Source organism: Synchiropus splendidus, chromosome 1, assembly GCF_027744825.2.
Source record: "Synchiropus splendidus isolate RoL2022-P1 chromosome 1, RoL_Sspl_1.0, whole genome shotgun sequence".
Lineage (NCBI taxonomy): Eukaryota > Metazoa > Chordata > Actinopteri > Syngnathiformes > Callionymidae > Synchiropus > Synchiropus splendidus.
Genome location: NC_071334.1, coordinates 11,733,389 through 11,754,391, shown reverse-complemented (window position 1 = coordinate 11,754,391; position 21,003 = coordinate 11,733,389). Strand labels below are relative to the sequence as shown.

Here is a 21,003-nt window from a genome sequence, read left to right as displayed (position 1 = left end):
TCTTTCAACTTTTCTAAATGACCTTTCATCGCCACCATGCCTCATGCAGTTTCCCCAACATTTAACAAGCTGTTTTGAACAACTTTTAGAAAAGCGAAAGGAAACATGGGGATTTGCGACAGTGTGAGGATCATTACCATGTCAGACAGTAACCAGCACAGACAGTAAATACCATGTAAACTAAGTGAAGAGAGTGATAAGACGTGAAATAGCATCCAGTAGGCGTGTCACTAATGATGTGATCTATCAGTTGCTATTTTTTACATGGCTGTGCTGGGTGTTGTGGGCTGTGTTGGTGCGAGCTGATGTTTTATTTGGAGTGGAGCTGCTTAATGAGCAGCAGGCAGAGGTCAGGCATGTGGCGCCCACTGCTCTGCCATCTGATTACCATACTAAAACTGTAGCTGTGTGTTTACTTCTGTGCATGTATGTGCTGTCTAGGCTGACTGTCTCTGAAGGAAAACACTTGTGCATGCTGACAGTCAGTAATGAGGAGGAAGAAATCAAAGTCAAAAAGACCCCAGTGCTTCACTTTGAGGGGGAGGGAGGGAGAAGAGTTGAGGATGAGAAAAGAATGACAGAAAGACGGAAGGGCGGCGAGGGTGTCCTCACACCACCTCCAAACTTTTGACACTCTCCAAAACTGACGTTAGGGGAACAATTAGTCCTCTTCAGTTCCCGGTTTGTGTCTGGAACAGTTGTCAGAACACACATATTTGCAAAAGAAAATGTCTTTAAAGTTGAGTACTATTGTTGTCTCCTTTCAATCTTTTTAACTTTCTAATTCTTCTGTCCACCCTCAGCTGTTGGACATTGTGCGCACCAATGTCCGCTCGGCACTTCAGCGGATCTGGAGGGAACCAGATGTCGAGAGTCTTCATCTTTATCGCGTCTTTAACCGCGTCTTCAACCGGCTGCTCTGGAGTCATGGCCAGGGTCTGTGGAACTGCTTCTCCAACACTGGGTAGGTTGGAGGTTGTTTCTGATGTGGATGCAAATTATTTAAATTTGTTTGCAGTACTGCATGACTGATCAAAATATTGTCCTTTAGCTCTATTTTTTGATTAAAGATGGGACTTTAAAATGTTGACATTGATTCATATGTGTTATAAAAAATTGACGCACTTAACTGAAGAAGTGTGGTCAGTCACTCATCCACTCAACGTAGGGATCAGTTTAGGGGGAGGAAAGGGGAGATACGTCATCCACATTTTACTACCACACACAAATCCTGTAAGCCATCATAACCCTGGTTATTCTCAGTAGTATAGAAAATTCTGACACTCTTCCAAATGTCATCCACACGCATGTGAGATACGTATATCAGCTCTTTACTCCAGACAGAGAAAGAACTGAAGAAAAGCAGCGAAAGCCAACTGGCGCTATGATGTGTGCGCTCCCGTCGCGTGTAAAAGAAACATAATCGTCATATATTTTAGTGTAAACAACTCAAGCAGGTAGCACAAGTAGCTTGATCTACAATGGCCTGAGGTGGACAGAAAGTATGTCTCACTAAAGAGGGATTCATGAGAAAGAAGGCTTGGTAAATATGACAAAGTGATGACGAAGCTAGTGGGGCACTGTGCATCTCAAAAAACTTCCCACCCACGCTCCCTCCCAAATCTGAGCTCAAACACCATCATCATTACTGAGCTGTTATTTTTGTAAACCTCAGACATCAACTGGTAATGATCAAGTGATGAAAAACAAAACAACGCAAAGAATTTCTCATACAAGTGTACTGCTCATCACTGAGTATTGTAATCTTCGTTCAGTCTTTTTATCCCTAACTATTTATGTTCGGTTAGATTTCTGCCTGAAACACAGATCAAATACTGAGTGGTAGCTTTAGAAGGGAAGAAAAGTGGAATCAAAAAGGTTTCAAATATGTGGACTTGAACAAGGCTGGGGAAGCTGTACAAGACTCAAAAATCCTGAGTATGAGAGTCAGTATTGCCAAATCTCAGTGTTACATAAAACCTTAGCACACAGGCTGCTGCGTTAATTCTTCTTTGTCTTTGTTATGAAGGTGTGACTTTTCCAATTCTCCTTCTCGACATGATTTTAACAGCTCAGTTGTTCGCTAGCCATGTTTCCCTGGACGCAGAGGACTTGGGTGGGTGTAACAGTAGCTGCAGACATTGCCCACACTCATCCTTGTTCCTCTTAACTTTTTTGGCAGTTGTACGTGAGAAATGCAGAAAGTGAGTAATTGAGATGATGGGATTAGATGCAGAAGGCAGGCATCCAGTGACAGAGTGAAGTTTAAAGAAAAAAAAAAACTGGGTAAAGGCTGTTTTGAGGGTTTAGTGGCCCACCAGGATTTGCCGAGCCTCAGACAGATTCACCCCATGCTGCTTTCGTCTGATCACAGCTTCTTTTGAATGATCCAGCTAGCCTGCTAGTCTATTGTTCTTTCCTTCGCTACATGAGGTCGCAGCTCCAACATGGAGGAACCGCCAGGGTGCCTTGATGTCACGTGGCTTCAGAAACACAGTGCCTCTCAGAGAGCATGCTCCCAATCCATGTACCACCCCTCATCTGCCTCACCCCCGTCCAGTCTCCTGGATGATACTTTATCTGTGGGACTCAGCAACCATAAAACAGTCCGCTCCTATTGGAAATGAATTCACTGAGCCTTTAAAAAAAAAAAGCAATAGAATAGTCATTTCAGAGAAAGTACCCACCTCACAGGCACTGAAAGGGAGTAGACATCAAAGTTGCCCTTTGGTTTGTGTGGTTTTGGTTTCCATGTCAGCGCACAGTTAGGGGTGTGCATTTCTGAAGAGGGTTAATGTACTTTTTATGGGTTTTACGCCATTCTTTTTGAGTATGTCTGGTTTGGCTCTTTGTTTCGGTTCTTAGAAATGTGAAACTGCGACATTTAAACTTTTTAAAAGTCAGCACAAAACAATTCTGAATTTTCCTTGAAGCGAAACCAAGAATTGTGTTGCGTTTGTGTTGATAAATAAATCACCAAGAGTTTATTTTCTTCATCTTCTTATACCTACAGTAATAAGAGTACTCAAATTTATGCTATATGAATAATTTAATATGCATCGCCACATTCGCATATAGTGGCAAGTTATGTCTGTTTTCTGTAGTGTTTCTTCTCATATTTGCATATTTCTCTACATTCACTAGAATATTAACAGTCAAAGCCAATTTATTATTTAACCCAGAAAAGCACTGGAACACTGCAAACCCCGAGGAGCTCTGTTTACACAACTTCTTGAAACACAGCATACAATCAAATCTATTGAGCAATGCCCATGATTCAAGATTGACACCGTCCTTTTTGCTAGTTTTAAATGAGCAGTGGTTAGAGGTAATGATGGGCTTATGAGGCTTCATGAAACAGTGTCCAAACTTTTGCATGCTGTGCTCTGAAATCTTTGGATTTGAACAACTGTTTCAATCAAGCCTCTCATCATGTTTAAATAAAGAGCGCCTCCTACTGAGTTCTGAAAATGAGGACACAGTGTCATGAAGCCTTTCAACCCATCAATATATAGAGGTTGTACAGGTGATGAATCCTTCAGGAACAATCCAAATGGAACTCCAGCTCACCACCGAGATTAAATCCTTGTCCCAACATTTCCAAAACATCTAATCTTAGCATGTGCTAAAGTTTTTTTTTTTTTTAGAAAATATTGACTGCTTTGATGGAGGAAATAAATTCAAATGAGTGCGGTGGTGTTGAAGTGACGATGAGGAAAAGCCAGAAGCTAACATGTCTTACCAAATTTGTGTTTTAGCTCTTCTTGGGACACAATCTTTCACCGGAGCAGCGAGGTGGTCTCTCCTGTGGAGCTGCAGTGCTGCAGGAGGCTGGTTCAATTGTGCCGAGACTGCCTGCTGGTCGTCTTCAAGTTTGTCTCCGAGTCCCGTGGATCCCTGACTGGACTCAGCCCAGAATGGGACGACACAAGGTGGGAAGTGGTATATGCATGATTTCACTATGACCCCTGTACAGACATAATATTTTAGTGCCACTGGAATGATAAACATAAGTCTTAAAAAGCACACCATTTTTTTTTCATATGTAGTAGCAACGATGAATCACATTACGGTGATAAACACATGAATGATGTTACGTATAGACTCCCCAACGTCATCTCCCCATATGGACATATGTGAATGAGAAGACACATCAACTAATTTAACTTGAAATATCAATCTCCTCCTCCAACAGATGTCCTTTCATCAAAAAACAAACAAAGCTATACATTGAGGTTGATCCCTCCAGCTGCTCACATTTAGAGTGAGTGAGCGAGCACATGCTTTGGGCTGTTAGACATGAGGGAGGCTAGTTGAGAGAGGGAGCGTGCCGTTAATAGGAAAAAATGGTCCACAGATTAGCGCTCAGGTTAGCCGGGGGCCCCATGAGGACTGCTTAATTCAATTAGAGCCCAGATGAGGCTCTGCAGCAAATGACCTTATGAGAGAGTGAGCTCTTTTCTTTCCTGGGGCCCCGCTTTACATGATTCATAACTTGCGCGCATATTTTAACAAGCTATCACTTAGCCTGCAGTGTGAAGAGCTGTGAGTCTACTTGGTTGCCGTGTGTACTACACGTCACACACTGCTAATGTTTGAACGTACAATTGGTGCGGTTTACTTCAATATCATCCAATCGATATGACAGGGATGAAATGCTTTCTTGGTGTGTTTGGTGAGTCTTAAGCTTGCTCTGGCCTCTCTCTTCTATTTCCTCGATGTCTATTTATGTTTGTGTGAAAAAGCTTTCCATTTGCTGCTGGACCAGCCTCAACTCATGGCTCTGCCCCTGTCGCTGCCTCTTCTTCCATCTCTTCGCCCCTCGATTCAGGTCTTTGCTTGGTTCATTGGTGCTAATCCCGCCTCTAACCACTGTATCTGCTGCTGCCTTCACCTCACTACTAAAACAAACTGCTGTGCTTCTATGCCACACAAGGATAGTTGCTAGGACACAACCCGCAGTCCAGCATCTGCTTTCTCTCACATTTCCCCAGTAGCGAACCTCATTACCTTTAACCCTTGTGTGCTGCCAGGCCTCTCATCAAATAGCCACCAAGAGTTTTGGCGTTTTTCTAAACTTTTTGCTTGTATGTATACGCATGCTGGCCAATTTATGTGGTCCGTCTTTGTGAGTGACGTCCAAAAATGACAGAAATGTTTGTGAGATTCTTGTCTTCCAGTTAATGTTTCCTGATCGCACTGTCAATCATTTTTATTAGACGTGCCTCTCGTGGTCCGGCCTGTGAAACAATGGCAGGGTTTTGAAAAATAAGGCTACCAGGTTGATCCTGCCAGCAGCATATGCGCCTCTTAAGGACTATGCCACAGTAAACTCTGGGAGAGTGGAACTGAAACCTCAGGTACTGAAGTGACAGCATCAGCTATCGCATAGCAACCTTGAATCAGGGGGCTTATTCAGAAGTGAATATTTTGTTTTCCGTGGACTGAAGCAAACTGTTTACGAACCATAAGTAGTAACTCATGTGTAACAACTTGGAAAGCTACATGCTGTTCAAAATGAGGAAACATGTTGCAGCGCGAGGTTATAGTCAAAAGCTCAAATTTGAGTATGTTGTTGGTGTTTCTCTTGTGTTTGTGAAGGTTCTTGAAACTTACAGATACACTGAATGCACCACAAGGAGATGGACCTGGCTCATATCAGTCCAAAGGGAATTATTCATTTTGCAGTTTTTGTTTGTAGCACCAAATCATTTGCACTTTTTTTTCTCCTTTTTTCCACTTTGGAATTTTCGTATGAAAGCGTCAAGTCCATTTCTTTCTGATGATTCACTTTGAAGCTAAGCAGGTTTTCAGCACAGTTGTTAAGTTCACTAAATCACACAATGATAGAACTGGCAACCTGTTTCCCAGATCATTTACTTTCTCTATATCCGTCCTGCTTTTTGAATTGTCAAGCCAAGGGAACAAGCAGTGTTTTTTGCTGAGAAATCAGGAAATAAGGTCAACTGCAGGTCAGTTAATTTGGAACATATGATAACATAAATAAAACTAAATTCAAAATGATGGAATCAATTTATATACATGTGCAACATGAGGGTTTAATCAGAAAATTGAAGGGGCCACAGAAAGAATATCAGATTCCCATCTACTGTAAATGTGGAAGATGGATGGTCGAACTGTTTGGTTATCACAGCAACTATTCTGTCAGTTTGCTTCTTTACACCTCCCCTACCATGCTGTATGTCACCCGTGATGAGGACACCTGGAATATATATGTGTGAGTGTCCTCTGTGGAAATTCAGCACAGCATCAGTGTCATAATCCGCAAAGATCATTTGCCTTGTTTTCTGTTGTGTGCACTTTCATTTCATTCACATCCTCCCCATTAGGCATGGAGGGAACCGTCTCAACTCAATGACCCTTGAAATAGTTGAGACACTTTTAGCATTATTTTCACATTGGCTCATAACCTTTATATGAGTGAGATAAACTGTGCGTGTGCATGAACTTGTCATGGAAGTGTGTCAGAGCAGCCATCTGTCCTTGTACCCAGCTGACCGTCAAGCTCTGTTTGCATACCAAAAAAAATATCAACCAAATCTTCATTTTATGGGCATTTTAGCTTTGTATTTAGTGCACAGAAGGACAGTGGAATGGACTGTAGTTCAGGCTTCTGATGGCATGGTCATTATACATCCAACAGAAGCTGTAACTCTACACACACACAGTTCAGTTTCAATGTTACAATTTTACAATCCTATTGGCCAATTCAGTTAATGCCTCTTTTGGCACTAACCAACACACTTCCCTGGCCTTGTTAATTCTGAGACCGAGAAACAGTATGAATTGAAAAAAGGTTTTGTGAGGTTTTTTTTTTTTTTTTTTTTTAATTGCTTCAGATCTAAAGCAAATTCTGCTCTTCCTAAATTGCCAGTAGCAGCAGCTCATGATTTGCATATGCAGAATAAAAGTGGCTGAAGAAGTGTCCCCTGACCTTCTGAGCAAGACATTCAGCCTCAAATTGCTTGAGAAGGGGCAGCCCCCTCAGTGCATGTTCTTGATCTCGTGTGGTCACTTGCATGTATCTGTCTTTAGTCGACTTGATGAAGACATACACAGAGTGGACGAAGGGAGGAACAGATCACATGACGTGCCTCTTTCCTCCTCAGGATTGTTTGATCAATGTGACCGTCACCAATGGTGATGTTTGAAAAGTCATGCTGCAGGAGACTGCTAATACTGCTAATACGCACCCTGCAAAAAACTACTCAAAAATTCCATCCCGCTTGATTTAAGATACTGTATATTCGCCTTATAAATGACATTTCTGCATGATGAAGGAATTCCTTTGAAAACAATGCAATCTTACATTTGTTTTTCCACTTGTTCAAGCAGATTTTTTTCACTTCATTGTACTTTTAACTTTTTTTCAGTGCAGTGATCTAGAAGGAGTCAAAGTAGCGATAAGTACTGTAAAATTTTAAAAGTAAAAGTAAATATGCGAAAACTGACTCCTGTAAAAAAATGCACCTTTTGTAATTGAGTAGATGTTGAAAAGTACAGCTGAAACGTACCCAACAGTAAAAGTATTCACCACTTTGTTAGGTCATTCTGTCACGACATTGCCGCAGAAAAACATTCGATATGTTCAGATATGAGGGGTGTACTTTTGCTCTCCCTGTATTTAGAAAAAAACATCTATATTTTACAACTTCAGAGCCCAAGAAATGACAGCTTTAATAATTAAGAAAATTGGTAAATCACCTTAGTGTTATTCTCAGTGTTAATATGAACAAGCAGAATATAAATCCAACATTTGAATTACACCCGGAGCGAAAGATCAGATGGTGAGACAATGACTGACCTACTAAGGTTACCTGTTAAATTTGATCTAAACGGTTAATAAAGAATATAAACAACATTGCACAAGCCACAATATTGACAAAAAATAGAGGCCAAAATAAACAAAGACAGATCTCCATGAGCTGCAGCTGCTGCATCTACATGCTTTTCTACAGATAATCATTATTGAATATTTGACATCGGTGTCTTCATGTGAAGGAATTAAAGTGAAGGTAATTTCCATCAAATGTAGTCGGGTTCACCAAAATAATTTAATCAGTTAAACACTGTACTGCACAGTATCAGATGTTTGTACTTTGTTACCCTCCAACGCTGGTCATGTACATTCACGAGTGGCATGTAGAATTTGAGGAAGCACATAAGCACGGCTCTGGTTTTGATCAAGGTATTTTATAGAAGAGATGGCAGACAGACTTGGAGAGTGAACTCGGTGTGAATGACACACTCCTGCTGGCTGTATGGTTGGCACACTTACACACCTATGCACAACCCTTGGCACACATCAAAGAGGGTCTGTTGGCCACAGGTCTGCAGGGTCTGTGTTGTTGACCACACCTGCCCACTCATGTTCAAGCATCCCTTCTCAGTGGAGTGCCCTATCAGGTGTGTCAAGAGCCCCGTGGGTCTGGCAGAAGTCCTTCACTCTGTGTGGGCTGATGAGAGGAACTGGCCAAATAGCTCCGGTAATGACTTCCTTGTTAAGCCTGAAATTACTGTTGCTGCCCAAAGACTGTGTTTTCATGACAAAACTTTCAGATTCTATTAACTTTCATCTGTCTGAAAAGTGCGGCAGTAATTAGGGTTAATTGGGGTGTTGAGCGGAACGTGGGCAGCCGATAACCTTCAAACCTGTGTGCCTCTTGGATCATTGGCTGTTGCAGTCACCTCATCTGTCCTTAGTCATGGTGTGTCATCTAGTCTGGCCCGCGGCTCATTTGCCCCGGCAATTGCATCTCTGAGTGGGATTAGGAGGAGCATAGGAGAGGCGTCAGTCAGAACATGAGGAGGAGGTCGGAGGATGGCATGTAGGGGCTGGAGCAGCAGAGTGGTTCTCCCCTTGTCAGCCGCTGAATTAAAGCAGAAGTGCATGAGCAAGCCTCCCTCTGGCTTTCAAGCATGCACGTTGTTACCAAGATCTCCTCCCTGATCAAAAGCAGGACGAACCTGGAAGATGCAGAATGAGGGTCCAATTAAACGTAGCCTGAAGAGACACGGGTTCGCTTGGACCTGAACGTATCCCCCTCCCCATTTACATCCCATGGCACACCATCACTATGGGTCTATATATGTGCAGAATATTCTCAAAGTGAATACCAGAGGACCCCTGCAGAACACACACTTGGCCCCCAATGAATGTTCAATATTTGATTTTCACTGGCATTTCTATGGCAGGGTTTGGATTTTCTGCAAAAAAAAAAAAAAATGTATGGAAATCAAGGGAAGGATATCCATGAACTCAATCCCAGTGGATATGTGCTGAATCTCATACAACATAGGCGTGGGAGAGGGTGCAGGGTGAGAAAGAGGCAATCTTGTAGGAGAAAATAATCCGAGGGAGACGGAGAATTCTTGAAGGAATCACAAAATTGTACTTTCATGATGGGATTTGGAGTCACCTAGGAGAAGCAAATAGCTGAAACTGCTTGTAGCTTGTCTCTGTGGGACAAAATAGTGATATGATTTAGCCTCATTTTGTTGTTCTGACTCAAATGATACGTTGCATTACAGTAGGAACTGCCTCTGAAATGTTCTTTAAATAACAATATCAGTTATTTTTCATGCACTGGCATAAATACTTTATGAATTATCACAGGGGTGCTTTTCTAACTGTGTCCATTCTGAGCCCAAAACATTATTTAGACAAATGATCCTGCTGGCTCTAACTAGTAAGCACCACTGGCACAAAACTGGGGTGTGTTCTGATGTTGTTTGTGGTTGTCCATCGAAGCATTGTGCCATGAAACCATAAATGCTAAATTGAGAAGGATTTTGTCATATATTGGTCAAGAAAAATGTAAACACGGAGAATTATCTTTTCATTTTTATAGGGATTGAATTTAATATGTGGCTTTGGCGACTTTAAAAAGTCCCAAGATGCAGCAGTAATGAGCTAGGATTTGTGATTCCTGCATACTTGTATTTTTTTTTTTTTTAATCTAAAGTCAGGCTTTCATTCCCACCCGACCTGCTCTCTGGGTTTTCTGTATAGAAATCCTAAAAGTGCTGGACTTAGCTGATGATTGGAGTCAAAAGCGGGGATGATGAGCTGCAGGGATACCTGAGGCCCACTCAAAGCACTTTTCAAGGACACTGACATCTGACTAAATGAAGTTAATTTGAATCCATCCAGGCTCTCCCGGGTTTGTGTTGAAAGCCCTCAGCGACGCGCTGCCTTTTCTTCCTGTTCGCCGTCAGAAGAAGCTCCTCAGCTAATTTGTCCGAGAGCAATATCACAAGGCAAGAGAGCTGTCAGAGAAAAGTGGGCTATCTCTCCGCCAGCTCCAAAGAAGATATTATTCTCCACTTTGTAATCCTCAGCCCCAGTGGCTCTCTTTTGATTAGATTGTCACATCTAAACGTCTCCCCGGGTTCTGTTTCTCTTTGGTCACGATATTCGTATAATTAAACGAGTACTAGGTGAGGTTCCATATCGCAGCCAAGATCCCCGCGGTGGAGGTTGCTGTGAGGGTCAGAGCCGGCCCTTTACATTTCATGGACCTCTTTGGTGATTTACTGTGAAAATGTCTATATTTCTGTTGATCTCAGAGAAGGGAAAGGCTTAGTTATTTATTCAGAAACACAGTTGGTAAAAGTAAGTAACATTGCTTGACTCAAGGATACAACAACTTGGCCACTGTCTGCTTCTGGGTACAAGGTACTATGAACACATCATTCAGGTGTAGGCTTTTGAAACAGGGCGTCCAAAACCCCGCCCCCAACCCATAACCCCGCCGCTAACCCCACCCCCTCCCGACACACCAGGTCAACGACTGACAACTTGCTTTGTACAAAACATCTATTTGTACCAAAATAACAATAAACAAGCATCTGAGTTAAATAAACGGTAACAGACATGAACTCAGTAACTGTTGCCACATTAGTACTTTGAGATGCAGGGGTCCCCTGGGCAATTGTTTTATTTGGCTGACCCTTATTAATTAAAAATAAACATTTTTACAATGATTCTTTCCCTTACTACAAGCCGTCGTGTGTACAGCCTTGTGTCTACATCTTTTTACATATATTTATGTAAGATAAGCATGCAGTTGTATCAGGTTTTGGTTTGACGGTTTTCTAAACTTTCACAACCACAACATTAATTCATTCATTCAAACAGTACATATATAAAGGCTTGTTGCTTTATTAAATAGAACTACTTGAGTTTTGATCCCTGTTAATGTCACGAGTCAAGGACGTGGAGCGGGACCCAAGCGCAGTGGTGAAAGTTACAGGGAGGCAAGAGAGAGACAAATATAATCTTTGAATCATTAAACAAGAAAAACCACAACAAAAAGCGTCACGGAACCGGGAGAAACAAAGTAAAGTCTAAATGTCCAAACGGAGTAACCAAACAATCAGAAGTCCATAAACATGAATAACAGTCCAACGGAAAGCGTCACCGAACCGGAAGAAACAAATTTAAATCTGGAAACAGAGACGAAAACACAATGAACGGAGATATTCAAAAGACACACCAGGAAACACAAAGAGACAAAACACCAACTCAGGCATCAGGATTTAAGACAAAGTAATCAAAATAAGCTAGCTAGCACACAGAACGAGAGAACAAACAAGGAGAGCCAAATTACCACAGGGAACAAAGGAGTCCAATGGAAAAAGTCACTGAACCGGGAGAGTCAAATGAACTAGAATCACAGGAGACAATGAGAGACGATCTGTCAAACGGTGCTGGAGTCCAGGTGCTCTAATACATGGGTGCTCAGTGGTTGATTGGCTCCAGCCGTGTGCCACACAAACAGGAAGAAACAGAGGGAGAAAACAAAAACAGGACTCACATGACAAAATAAGAGCAGAATCATGACAGTTAAGCTCTCATTCTGAAAGGGCTGCGTGTTCGTCCGCTTGCCGCTGGGATGCGGGGGGGAGCGGCAACAAATACTCCTCCAATTAGAAAGCAATGAGTACGTTTTCTGAATGATTGTTTAAAGTTTGGAACTTATCTGCAGTTTCCTCCTGTCATCAGCGTCAGACATCCCTTCAATAGCAGCGCGCTTCCATGCTGCGAGTGTCCCGACTTGCGAGGTCACCGTGAGATTACGGCGGTAAACAAATATGCCGATGGCCAAAATATGGTTGCGAAAGGTTCGGGGATCTGCAAATTTTTATTATATTTGGCGAAATTACTGGGCGGAAACATAATGTAAACCAGCGAGATGACGCTATGAGATGGGAATTATACAGGCACTAATAATACATTTAGGGTGTCCTGCTGAGAAAACAGGGCGTCCGGTTTTGAGTCCAAGACACCCTGTAGCTAAAAGCCTGGGTGACAGTGAACACTTCGATCATTCTGTTTGAGTGTCAAGAAATTGCCAAGGTAGAGGAAACATTTGATTCATTTGAAAGACCTCTGTGTCAACATTGGAAAGGAAGGGCCTCAGTCCCCTGCAGAAAATGTGATAGATGGAATGGCATGGCTGTGTGAAGGAGGACCACTGAGAACCATCCATAGATTGGTTGGCCGTGTGTACTCTGACTTGTATGGCTGGACTCTGGAGCCCAGCACAACTACTAGCAGCACCAACCAGACTAATCTTTCAAACCCAGGAGCCGGGAGAGTGATCATATGCCGAGACAGAGCCTCTGGCTGTGTGTTACTAATGCAGTATTTTTGTCTTTGTCTTGTGTTTAGTGAGTCTTGAAATGGTTTATTATGAATTCTAGCTTCTATAGTTTTTATTATAGTAAAAAGAAAAATAGAGGATACAAACTGCATTCAAGGTGTTCAATATATACCCACAAAAACCTTTGTCTTCAGTCCTCAGAATTTCAAGATTTGTGTTTAAGTGTGCTGCTGTGACGTAATACGTTCATGAACAAGTGGCACAAGTGGCCCATGAACCATGCTGAATAGATTTGTTTTTTAGATGTATGCAGATGAATTTTAATTGTATTCTTCATCAGTACTTGCATGACTTGGTTGCTAGCACAGATCCTTCTGCGGTGTTTACACGCTGTAATGTCACCGAATGTGAAGTCTGCTCAGACAGCCGTGAGTCATTCTTATAACCAGTCTGAAGAAATGGGCTGTCTCAACCTGGTGCTGGTCTCATTCTCAGGTACTGGAACGCTGTCAGCCGGAGCTGCCTCACTGCTCTGTCTCGGTGGAAGGTGTCATAGGAAAATCTCAGACAGATACTGATGCCAATGCCTCGGCATGATGGGTGAGTGTTCTCTGTTCACCATACTTCTGCTACAGCCTGGACTCATATTTGTTCTCCTCAGTTTTTAGCATTCCATGTTTTTAATTGATGTACAATGCACTTTTGACTCATCCTATCATCTGTGTCCCTCCTCTGTCCTCATGCCACACACTTGTGCCGCCTGTCCAGGTACCTGCTGCCAGTGACCTCCCAGTTCATCATGAAGTGGCCTTCGTCCAAATTGGGCCGAACCTCGTCAACTATGCCACGCTCATGCAGCCTTTTTTGCCGCCAGGATGGGCCACTTTGGAGGTCAATGCGATGACCTTGGCTTCAGACAGCTCCGCCTTTGATCCCACCGTTCTCCCTCGACTCTCAAACAGCCAAACTCGCATCCCAGCAATCCAGAAATGGGTTTTAACTTTGTGCAGCTCTTGACAAAGAATGGGCCTTTAACCTTGATGAACGACCTCCAAGTTGGGACTGCTGAGTGGCCTATGTAGTTCATTTGACTTTGCGTGACTACAGATGGCCTCCATTTTATGATTTCACTCGATGCCATTGTTCCTAGTGCGGTCCATGTTATACTGTACAGTTAAAAGTCACAGTACTGTAATAGATTGACATTTTTAATGAGGATTAATTTATGTGTTTATTTTGTGCCAGAGCCGTTGTTTCTTGCTTCACAAAATAACGACAAGCTTATTTTTGCTATTTTATAATGGATTTATTTATTTTCTATTGAGGGTTAATATTTAAAGCATTTAAGTAAACTCTTCTGTTTCAGTTGTTGCAGTCATAGACACAGAGATATTTAATTTCACTTAACATTCATTGGTGTGATGCTTGGAATGTCCTTTCTGCATTTGTGAAGCTTGAGTGATGCATTTTTTTAACTGCTCTCTTGTGAGGAAATGGAACTAACTGACAAGGCAGAGCTTGTGATCCGCTTTGTCCCAACCCTTGGACAACAGGGGGACAGGAAGGCTGATGAAAGCAGCCAAAAGTAGTTTGTTGTGGTTGGTGTCTGGCGGCTATCTTATTAGCATAGTTATTAGCGCGTCATCAAAATTATGAATTTTTGTGTGGATGCCATGTGGTAAACTTTTTTCCCCAGTCATGACCAGCTGGGGTAAGGACGAGATGAAGAGGTTGGAAGCAACTTTTTTGTTACCTGAGTGCTTGATGAAAACCTTGAGCCAAGAAATTAGCCGCAGATGAAACAACGGCATAAGTTATGCCCAAAATATGTCTGTAGTTAAAGCCAAGCTTCTTTGCTGAACATGGCTGACCAGCGTGAAGTCTCACTCGATTATGCACTTTGTCACTTAAAAAAACGAGACATTGCAGAGTGAATGCTAGCGTTTGCATGCGTAGATTTTAGTACCTCCACCTAATGTGTTTGTTAGACTAAGAAACTGCGCCAAGAATATACTTGAAGTTTTATTTTGTCGTCTTGAACAGGCTAGTGAAGTGAAGCACACTGATCGATCTCCTGAGCTGAAGGATTTGAACTCTGACAGGTGCTTTGCTTTTGAAGTGCAGCAACCGCCTTTTTTTCCCCAGTTCACTGTATGTACAAGTGCCAGCGATGGGAATGTGCATGCACAGTCTTGGCCAAACGTGATGGACCACTGTTAAAATTGACTGTAAACGTGGTCACCTCTACTGTGAATGATCGATGTCAATGTTATTTCAAGTTGTGTCTTGAAAGGAAGGATGTATTGAGGCTAGGTTTTCTTCGTCTTGTTCAGTGACATGAAGCGTTATGAATCATTGCCTCAGTAGGTGGTGCTCTTGGTTGAGTAGTTCAAAGCTGAACATTACGGAAGAGAGATGCCATCTAGTGGGCTCTGAAAATGAGGACACTATTTCGTCCTATGATTGTTTGTTGTCACTGTTTTGGCGAAACAGGAAAATCATCTTAATAATATACTCAGCTTTGAAGATGAGGACACTGTTCCATGAAGCCTCACCAGCCAAAAAAAAAAAAAGAAAAAATTAAATAAATAAACAGTCCTGTACCATCTGAAATACTAATCATTTGTGTATTGTAATTCAAAATTTGGTAGTATTTTCTTGGTCCCTTATGGCCAATGATAGGTTGATGAGGCTTCATGAAACAGTGTCATGCTTTTCAGAGCCCACTAGATGTCAACGTGTCATGCTTTGACTTTAAATCTCCTCGTTTTTAAAGGGAGAGAACCACCTACTGTGCTCTGAGAACAAGGCTTCATGAAGCATTGTCCTCCCGTGGTTATGAATGAGAGCCTACTTCCTACATGTTGACTTGAGACTTGCTAGCATGAGGGCTTCTTCTGATTCTGTCGCCAAACTCACTGTTTTTGTCTCAACGGCATGATCTCCTTGCTACATTATCAACTCTACCTGTTTTTTTTTTGTAAACTGAATTGCCAAAAGAACTGAAGAATGTCTTTTTGTAGCCATTTTAACAATTCCTCCCCTCATTTTACAAGCGTGACTTTGGGAATGGGTGTTTGTTCTCCTCTAGGAGATGTTCTAACCTCACCGGACGACTATGCAATTAGTTGGATGTCTTCTGCGATCAAGCAGAGATGGTTCTCAGCATTTGGCTAAGACTGTGCACATCTGCTTCCAGTTGGATCTTGTAGGACCTCAAGTGAAGACGGTATGAAAGCATGAGTTGTGTACGTTCAAAACACTCGTGTTTGAGGTTGGTTCACGCAACCCTGCCAACACGACAGGCGCTACCAACAACAGAGGTGCTTTTCATTTTATGTTAATCCAAGTTTCATACAAGGCTGAACTCATTGCATTAGGTTTTGTGTTTATTCAACTTCATCTCACTGTTCGAGGCTTTTCTTGCAGCTCACAACTTGACCTTGTGTTTACTTCGTTCGTTTGAGTCAGACAAGAAATCCGAGACAGGAAGGTCGCCGTTTAGAAGAGAAAAGCCAGGAGACAAAAGGAGTGAAGGAGGCGATGAAGATGAGAGGAAGAGTAGCTACTTAAAGTTGGATGACAATGAAAGCTCAGTTTACCAAGGTTCCATTGAAATGGTTTTGTTGCACTGCAATTAAACACTCAAAACACAGCGGTTAAAAAAAGTCTGACTGACATGCTACATGAAAGAAGATGATCAAGTACATGCTCTGACCATGCAAATCTGATCACGTGTTCTCTGAACTCCCTCCATACCTCAGTGCTCCGACTGACGTTCATTGATAATGCCAAATATTCTATGATTTGCTGGATATTTATTTAGAAGTAGAAAACTGTTAGCTCAGAAGGATCTTTTTCATTTTGCATAGCAATAAAGTGCTGAAACACGCTGCTGAGTGTCATGGTTTTATATCCCGTGTGCCCGTGTGTTCCTTCCAGACAGTGAAATCCAAAATATACGTGGCGGCCCAACTCCTGTGGAGTAGTCTTGTCACGTCTACACCACATTTGGTGAAACTAGACCTGAGTCTAAGTGGGAAATGTGTTCAGCACCTCAACAAACATAAGAAAGAACCCAACTACTACTAATATTCTGGGGTCAAACTGAGATACAGAAGAGGTTTTTGTTTATTTTGAAACAAAAGGCTAACGTTTTTAATGCCGTGAGAAATAGATCAACCTATGCTTCTGAATTCTGATCTTCGTAGTGAAGGGCTTGTGAAGCATCATGACACAGTGTCATCTCCATCATAGCTCAGTAGGTGATACACTAGGTTTAAAACTAAAGGATTAATGGTATTGGTTGTTGAATCATCTCACAGCAGAGAGCGCCATCTTGCGGTCTCTGAAAATGAGGACACTGTTTCAGGAAGCCTCATCAGCCCATCACCAAATCTTGGTCTCGAGCTTCAATGGTCTTGTTCTTGACTGGGGTTTGGTCCCTGTTTGCTCCGGTCCCGACTCAGTCTCAGGTTAGATGGTCTGGACCACAACACTAGTCAGAAGTCAAATCACATTTCCACCTCTAATGTTAGAATCAAGCTCCAAAAAGCTGGTCTCCATTTCCCTTAGTGAATATCCAGAAAATTAGCTTTCTGTTTTTTGCAGTCCATGATTGTTATTTTCTTATGTGGGATCAGAAAATGAATAAGAAGAGACATATTTGTGAGAATAAACTTAGTATGATTGACAGCTGTCCAGGTCCTGTTTGTATTAAACAATTTTTTGTCCTCAAATTCAGCAGCAATCTTCTGCTCATGTGCACTTCTGTAATCTCCACTAGTGTTTCATGAACTTCAGCGAACTGTGTCAGCGTCATAACCTTGGCACCACCCACACAGTGACCCCCTGATCAGTGAGGTGGTGCTCGAACGCACTCAATATCACGTAATAAACTGATAGTTATCTGTAAATAGTTTTGTCCCGGTAGCAGCTCTGAGCTTCCACTCAACATTGCATTGCTTCCTGAAGGACAAAAACGTTACCAAACAGTAACAGAAGACGTTAGCTGTTAGTACAGAAGTCAACTGCTTCGGTTTTGAAAAATGTCTATGTCGCCATGGAAGCAGAATTGACAACCCAAACTCTTGTTTTGGGCTGCAAGAAAATAAGAGTGTTAGTGAAAATGGGTCATAAACTTTGGATGATCAGACTCTTTTTGCTTTTTCCTTTTATTACAACACACCACATCTGAAAATTACTTGACATGTTGGGGCCCCAGGCAGAATACAAATATGTGCCTCTGTAATTGAGGTGACAGTCAAGCACATCGGAATTACCTCTGCCAGAGTGCAGGCTGTTGCCGACGACTGGAGAGGGGACATGGGACAAACTGTCATTTCAAAATTTGGGAGATTTTGGGGTTGATGTAGACTTTTTTGTCTAAGGAGTCTTCTCATTGGACACACACTTCTGCGTTTGGCCTTGTAGAACTACTAATGTTTGATGGATTTGCTGTCGAAGATATCACTGACATGCCGATGGCATTAAGGATGGAGCACCACATCTTCCAGTAACTCAAAAGTTCTGCCTTTCATCATATTTTTGTGACTTTTGAGGGCAAAATGCTGAGCTAACAGCTGCTACATGTAACTTCATTCTGGTCAAGGCAGCTAATCAAGGTCAAGGTTTTATGGTCAATTCTGCCATAGACATTACATACTGATCATTGAAATGTCCATGCGGTGACATTTAAACTACAACATATATGACTGTTACTTGCACGATGAAAAAAATGGTAGCAGAGGGGGCAACCGTAATACAAAGTTCATATCTGTGGTGGAATACTACCAAACTTGAGACATGTTTATTGTGTTTTTCTTTGGGCCTTGATTCTCAAATGTAACTCCCACCACAAATAAGGTCACAGCTTGTAGAGAAACATGATATAAAGTCAGAGAATTTGTTTCCACTTCAGTTTGAAGTAGGATACGGCAGGATGACACCTCAGTCTAGGGTTTATTATGGTGGTTGTCTATGCTCTCTGAGTGCTTCTTGTGCTCTTTATTTGTTTCTTCTTATTAATATTTTGAACTGATCTGACTCTGAGTCTAAAGATCGCACTCGCGTACGCTACCAGGGCTAGCGAAGTGATGCCACTGCGGTTGGACTAATAATACAAAATAGTAATAGTACGTCCTCTAGTGATGAAAGCAAAAAGAAGTAACTTAGTTGATGCACCTGGCATTACTTTCCGTTGGTCCATGGAGAGCTCATTCTCTTGTTCAGTCAGATGGCATCTTTATTTGGAGCCTTTCTGGACGCGGCATAGTTCATGGTGTTTAAACTGCAGAAAGAACTTGGAGGGTTTCCTGTTGGAATGCAGACCAATGCTACAGATGAAAACAGAGTCCCGGTGGATACGTTAACAGTTAACAGTTCACAGGCTTAGATAGCACTTCATGACACTCACTCCCTCTTTTCTGACATATGAAGGCTCAACACGGACTCAGAGTGAGTGACGACTAACCCGGCAGGAACCAGCAGAACTAACTATCAACATTGAGGCTAAGTGCCCTAGAAAGCTAATGGCTTTTAAAACTTCCTGTCCACCTGATATCCATTACTGAAAGAGCTCCTGGGCGACGTGGGTCAGCCTCCTGAGTCCTCTCACATTTCCCACCCCTGGCCCGTGTGGACAGGTGACACTTGTGACCTGTCACTTGTCTCAGTATTACGAAGGCCTTCACCCAGTGCCTCTGCTGTGCATTGTGACCCGAGAGCTGCTCTCCACTTGTTTCCAGCCAGCCTTTGGAAGATTCAATTTTATTTCACAGTGGCCTCATGGGCCTTGTGACCTCTCACCTCTTCCCTACCCCCTCATCCTGCTCCCCTTTCTTCGGCTCTGTCAGCAGGAGAGGTTTGGGGCGTGACCTCGGGGGCTCTCTGGCCTCCGTCCTGGCGGCGGCGGCTGAAAACAGATGAGAGCAGAAGTTGACAGCCCGACGTGGTGACCCCCGGAATGCTGTCCAAAAATATCCCCCCAGCAAAGGGACTGCAGTGTTCCGGTGTGACATTTTCCATTCATCACTCTTCACAGCGCCGATTTCTTTTCTTCTCACTGATGTCCGGCCAGATTTACAGCCAAATTTTTGAAAGGGGTGAAACAACACGAACCCGGATGACCCAGTTCAGCCTTTCGCAACAGCGTGATTAGAAGAGGTCACAGTCCAAGAGACATATACAAACACCACCCCAAAAACACACTCACCCTTCTTAGCCACACACTATTTAAAAACAAAAAACAAAAGTGGTGTGTGTAGTCTTTCCCTCATCGACAGGTTCAAATCCATGAGTGGCCCCCTTTTTCCTTGACAAAGGCTTTTAAAGATGAGACCGTAGAGTCTTTAAATGACAGGCGACCTTTCTCGTCCGAGAAATGTTGCTGCCTCTGTGTGTAGTTTATTGTCTCCTATCTGTGTGAGCGTGTGTGTTTATGCATATCTATCCTAGTGAGGTCCAATTTTGGGGAAAACACCCCTTTGTGGAGCCCTTTCACTGCCTCAATTTGAAGATGAGGGTGTCAAAATAACTTGGTCATCACTATCCTGGTGAAGTTTAGCCATTTGTTTTGGATGGTGAGGTTTAGGTGAGAGGCTGGGGAAAGGATTATGGCAATGATGACGTGACAAACGTGTGTGCTTTTATTGCTTTTATTTCAAGAAACATTCCCACATGCTTTTTGTCCCCTTGCAACAAGGTCAGCACAAAGCTAATGAGTTTAATGTCATCCAGTGTAGGCTTATCGACAGGGGGCGCCGGGGAGCAACAGCAGTCAGGATTTGAGGACGTTATTCATCATAGCGTTTAGTGTCCTTCAACAAAAACTCAACATACCTTCACGAAATACTGTGCATGTTGCAGTGACTATCACCTTAAATATAAAATGCAATGTTGTTAATGACTAAGAAATGAGACTAAGGCTGTGTCCCATTTCTCCCCCTAACACTGGCACTGAACGCTAGCACTTGGTTCTGAGCGCCCTCCACTATGAAGCGCCCTCCGACGACCAAGTGAAGAGGTTGACGTGCCTAAGAATTGGGACAACACTTCGTGGTGTCACGCATAAAGCTCCAACAGTTTTGTAATCTCTTGCGTCGGCGCTGATCATCTCACTTGGTTAGGTGAACCAACGAAGAAGAAATGGGTGGAGCTGAAGCCAGCTTCACTGCTATGTTGCGGTGATAGATCTGTTAGAGGTATGAGGATGCTAACGTTAGGCTGGATGCTGACAAACAAATGGAAGGTTACTAAAATGTCACTGTCATCCTATCCAACATTGTTTTTAAATAAAGTACAGTGGTACCTCTGTTTTCTAACGTCCCGGACTTCGAACAAATCAGAGTTCGAACAAAAATTTCTAGATTTTTAT

General features: G+C 42.5%; 1 protein-coding gene across 4 annotated transcripts in view; it reads left to right on the top strand.

The window, feature by feature from the left end:
- Positions 1-17,111, top strand: part of ttll7 (tubulin tyrosine ligase-like family, member 7) — a 67,096-nt gene extending 49,985 nt beyond the window's left edge. For 3 of the 4 annotated variants that reach the window (XM_053856992.1, XM_053857806.1, XM_053858569.1), the window contains 4 exons: positions 804-964; positions 3,759-3,932; positions 13,125-13,229; positions 13,398-17,111. In XM_053856992.1, coding sequence (XP_053712967.1) covers positions 804-964; positions 3,759-3,932; positions 13,125-13,185 — 396 coding nt within the window. In that variant the 3' untranslated portion in view covers positions 13,186-13,229; positions 13,398-17,111. Of the gene's footprint in view, positions 1-803; positions 965-3,758; positions 3,933-4,745; positions 4,832-13,124; positions 13,230-13,397 lie in introns of those variants that run through there. The other variant, XM_053860296.1, reaches the window with a different exon arrangement.
- The last annotated feature ends 3,892 nt before the right edge of the window (positions 17,112-21,003 follow it).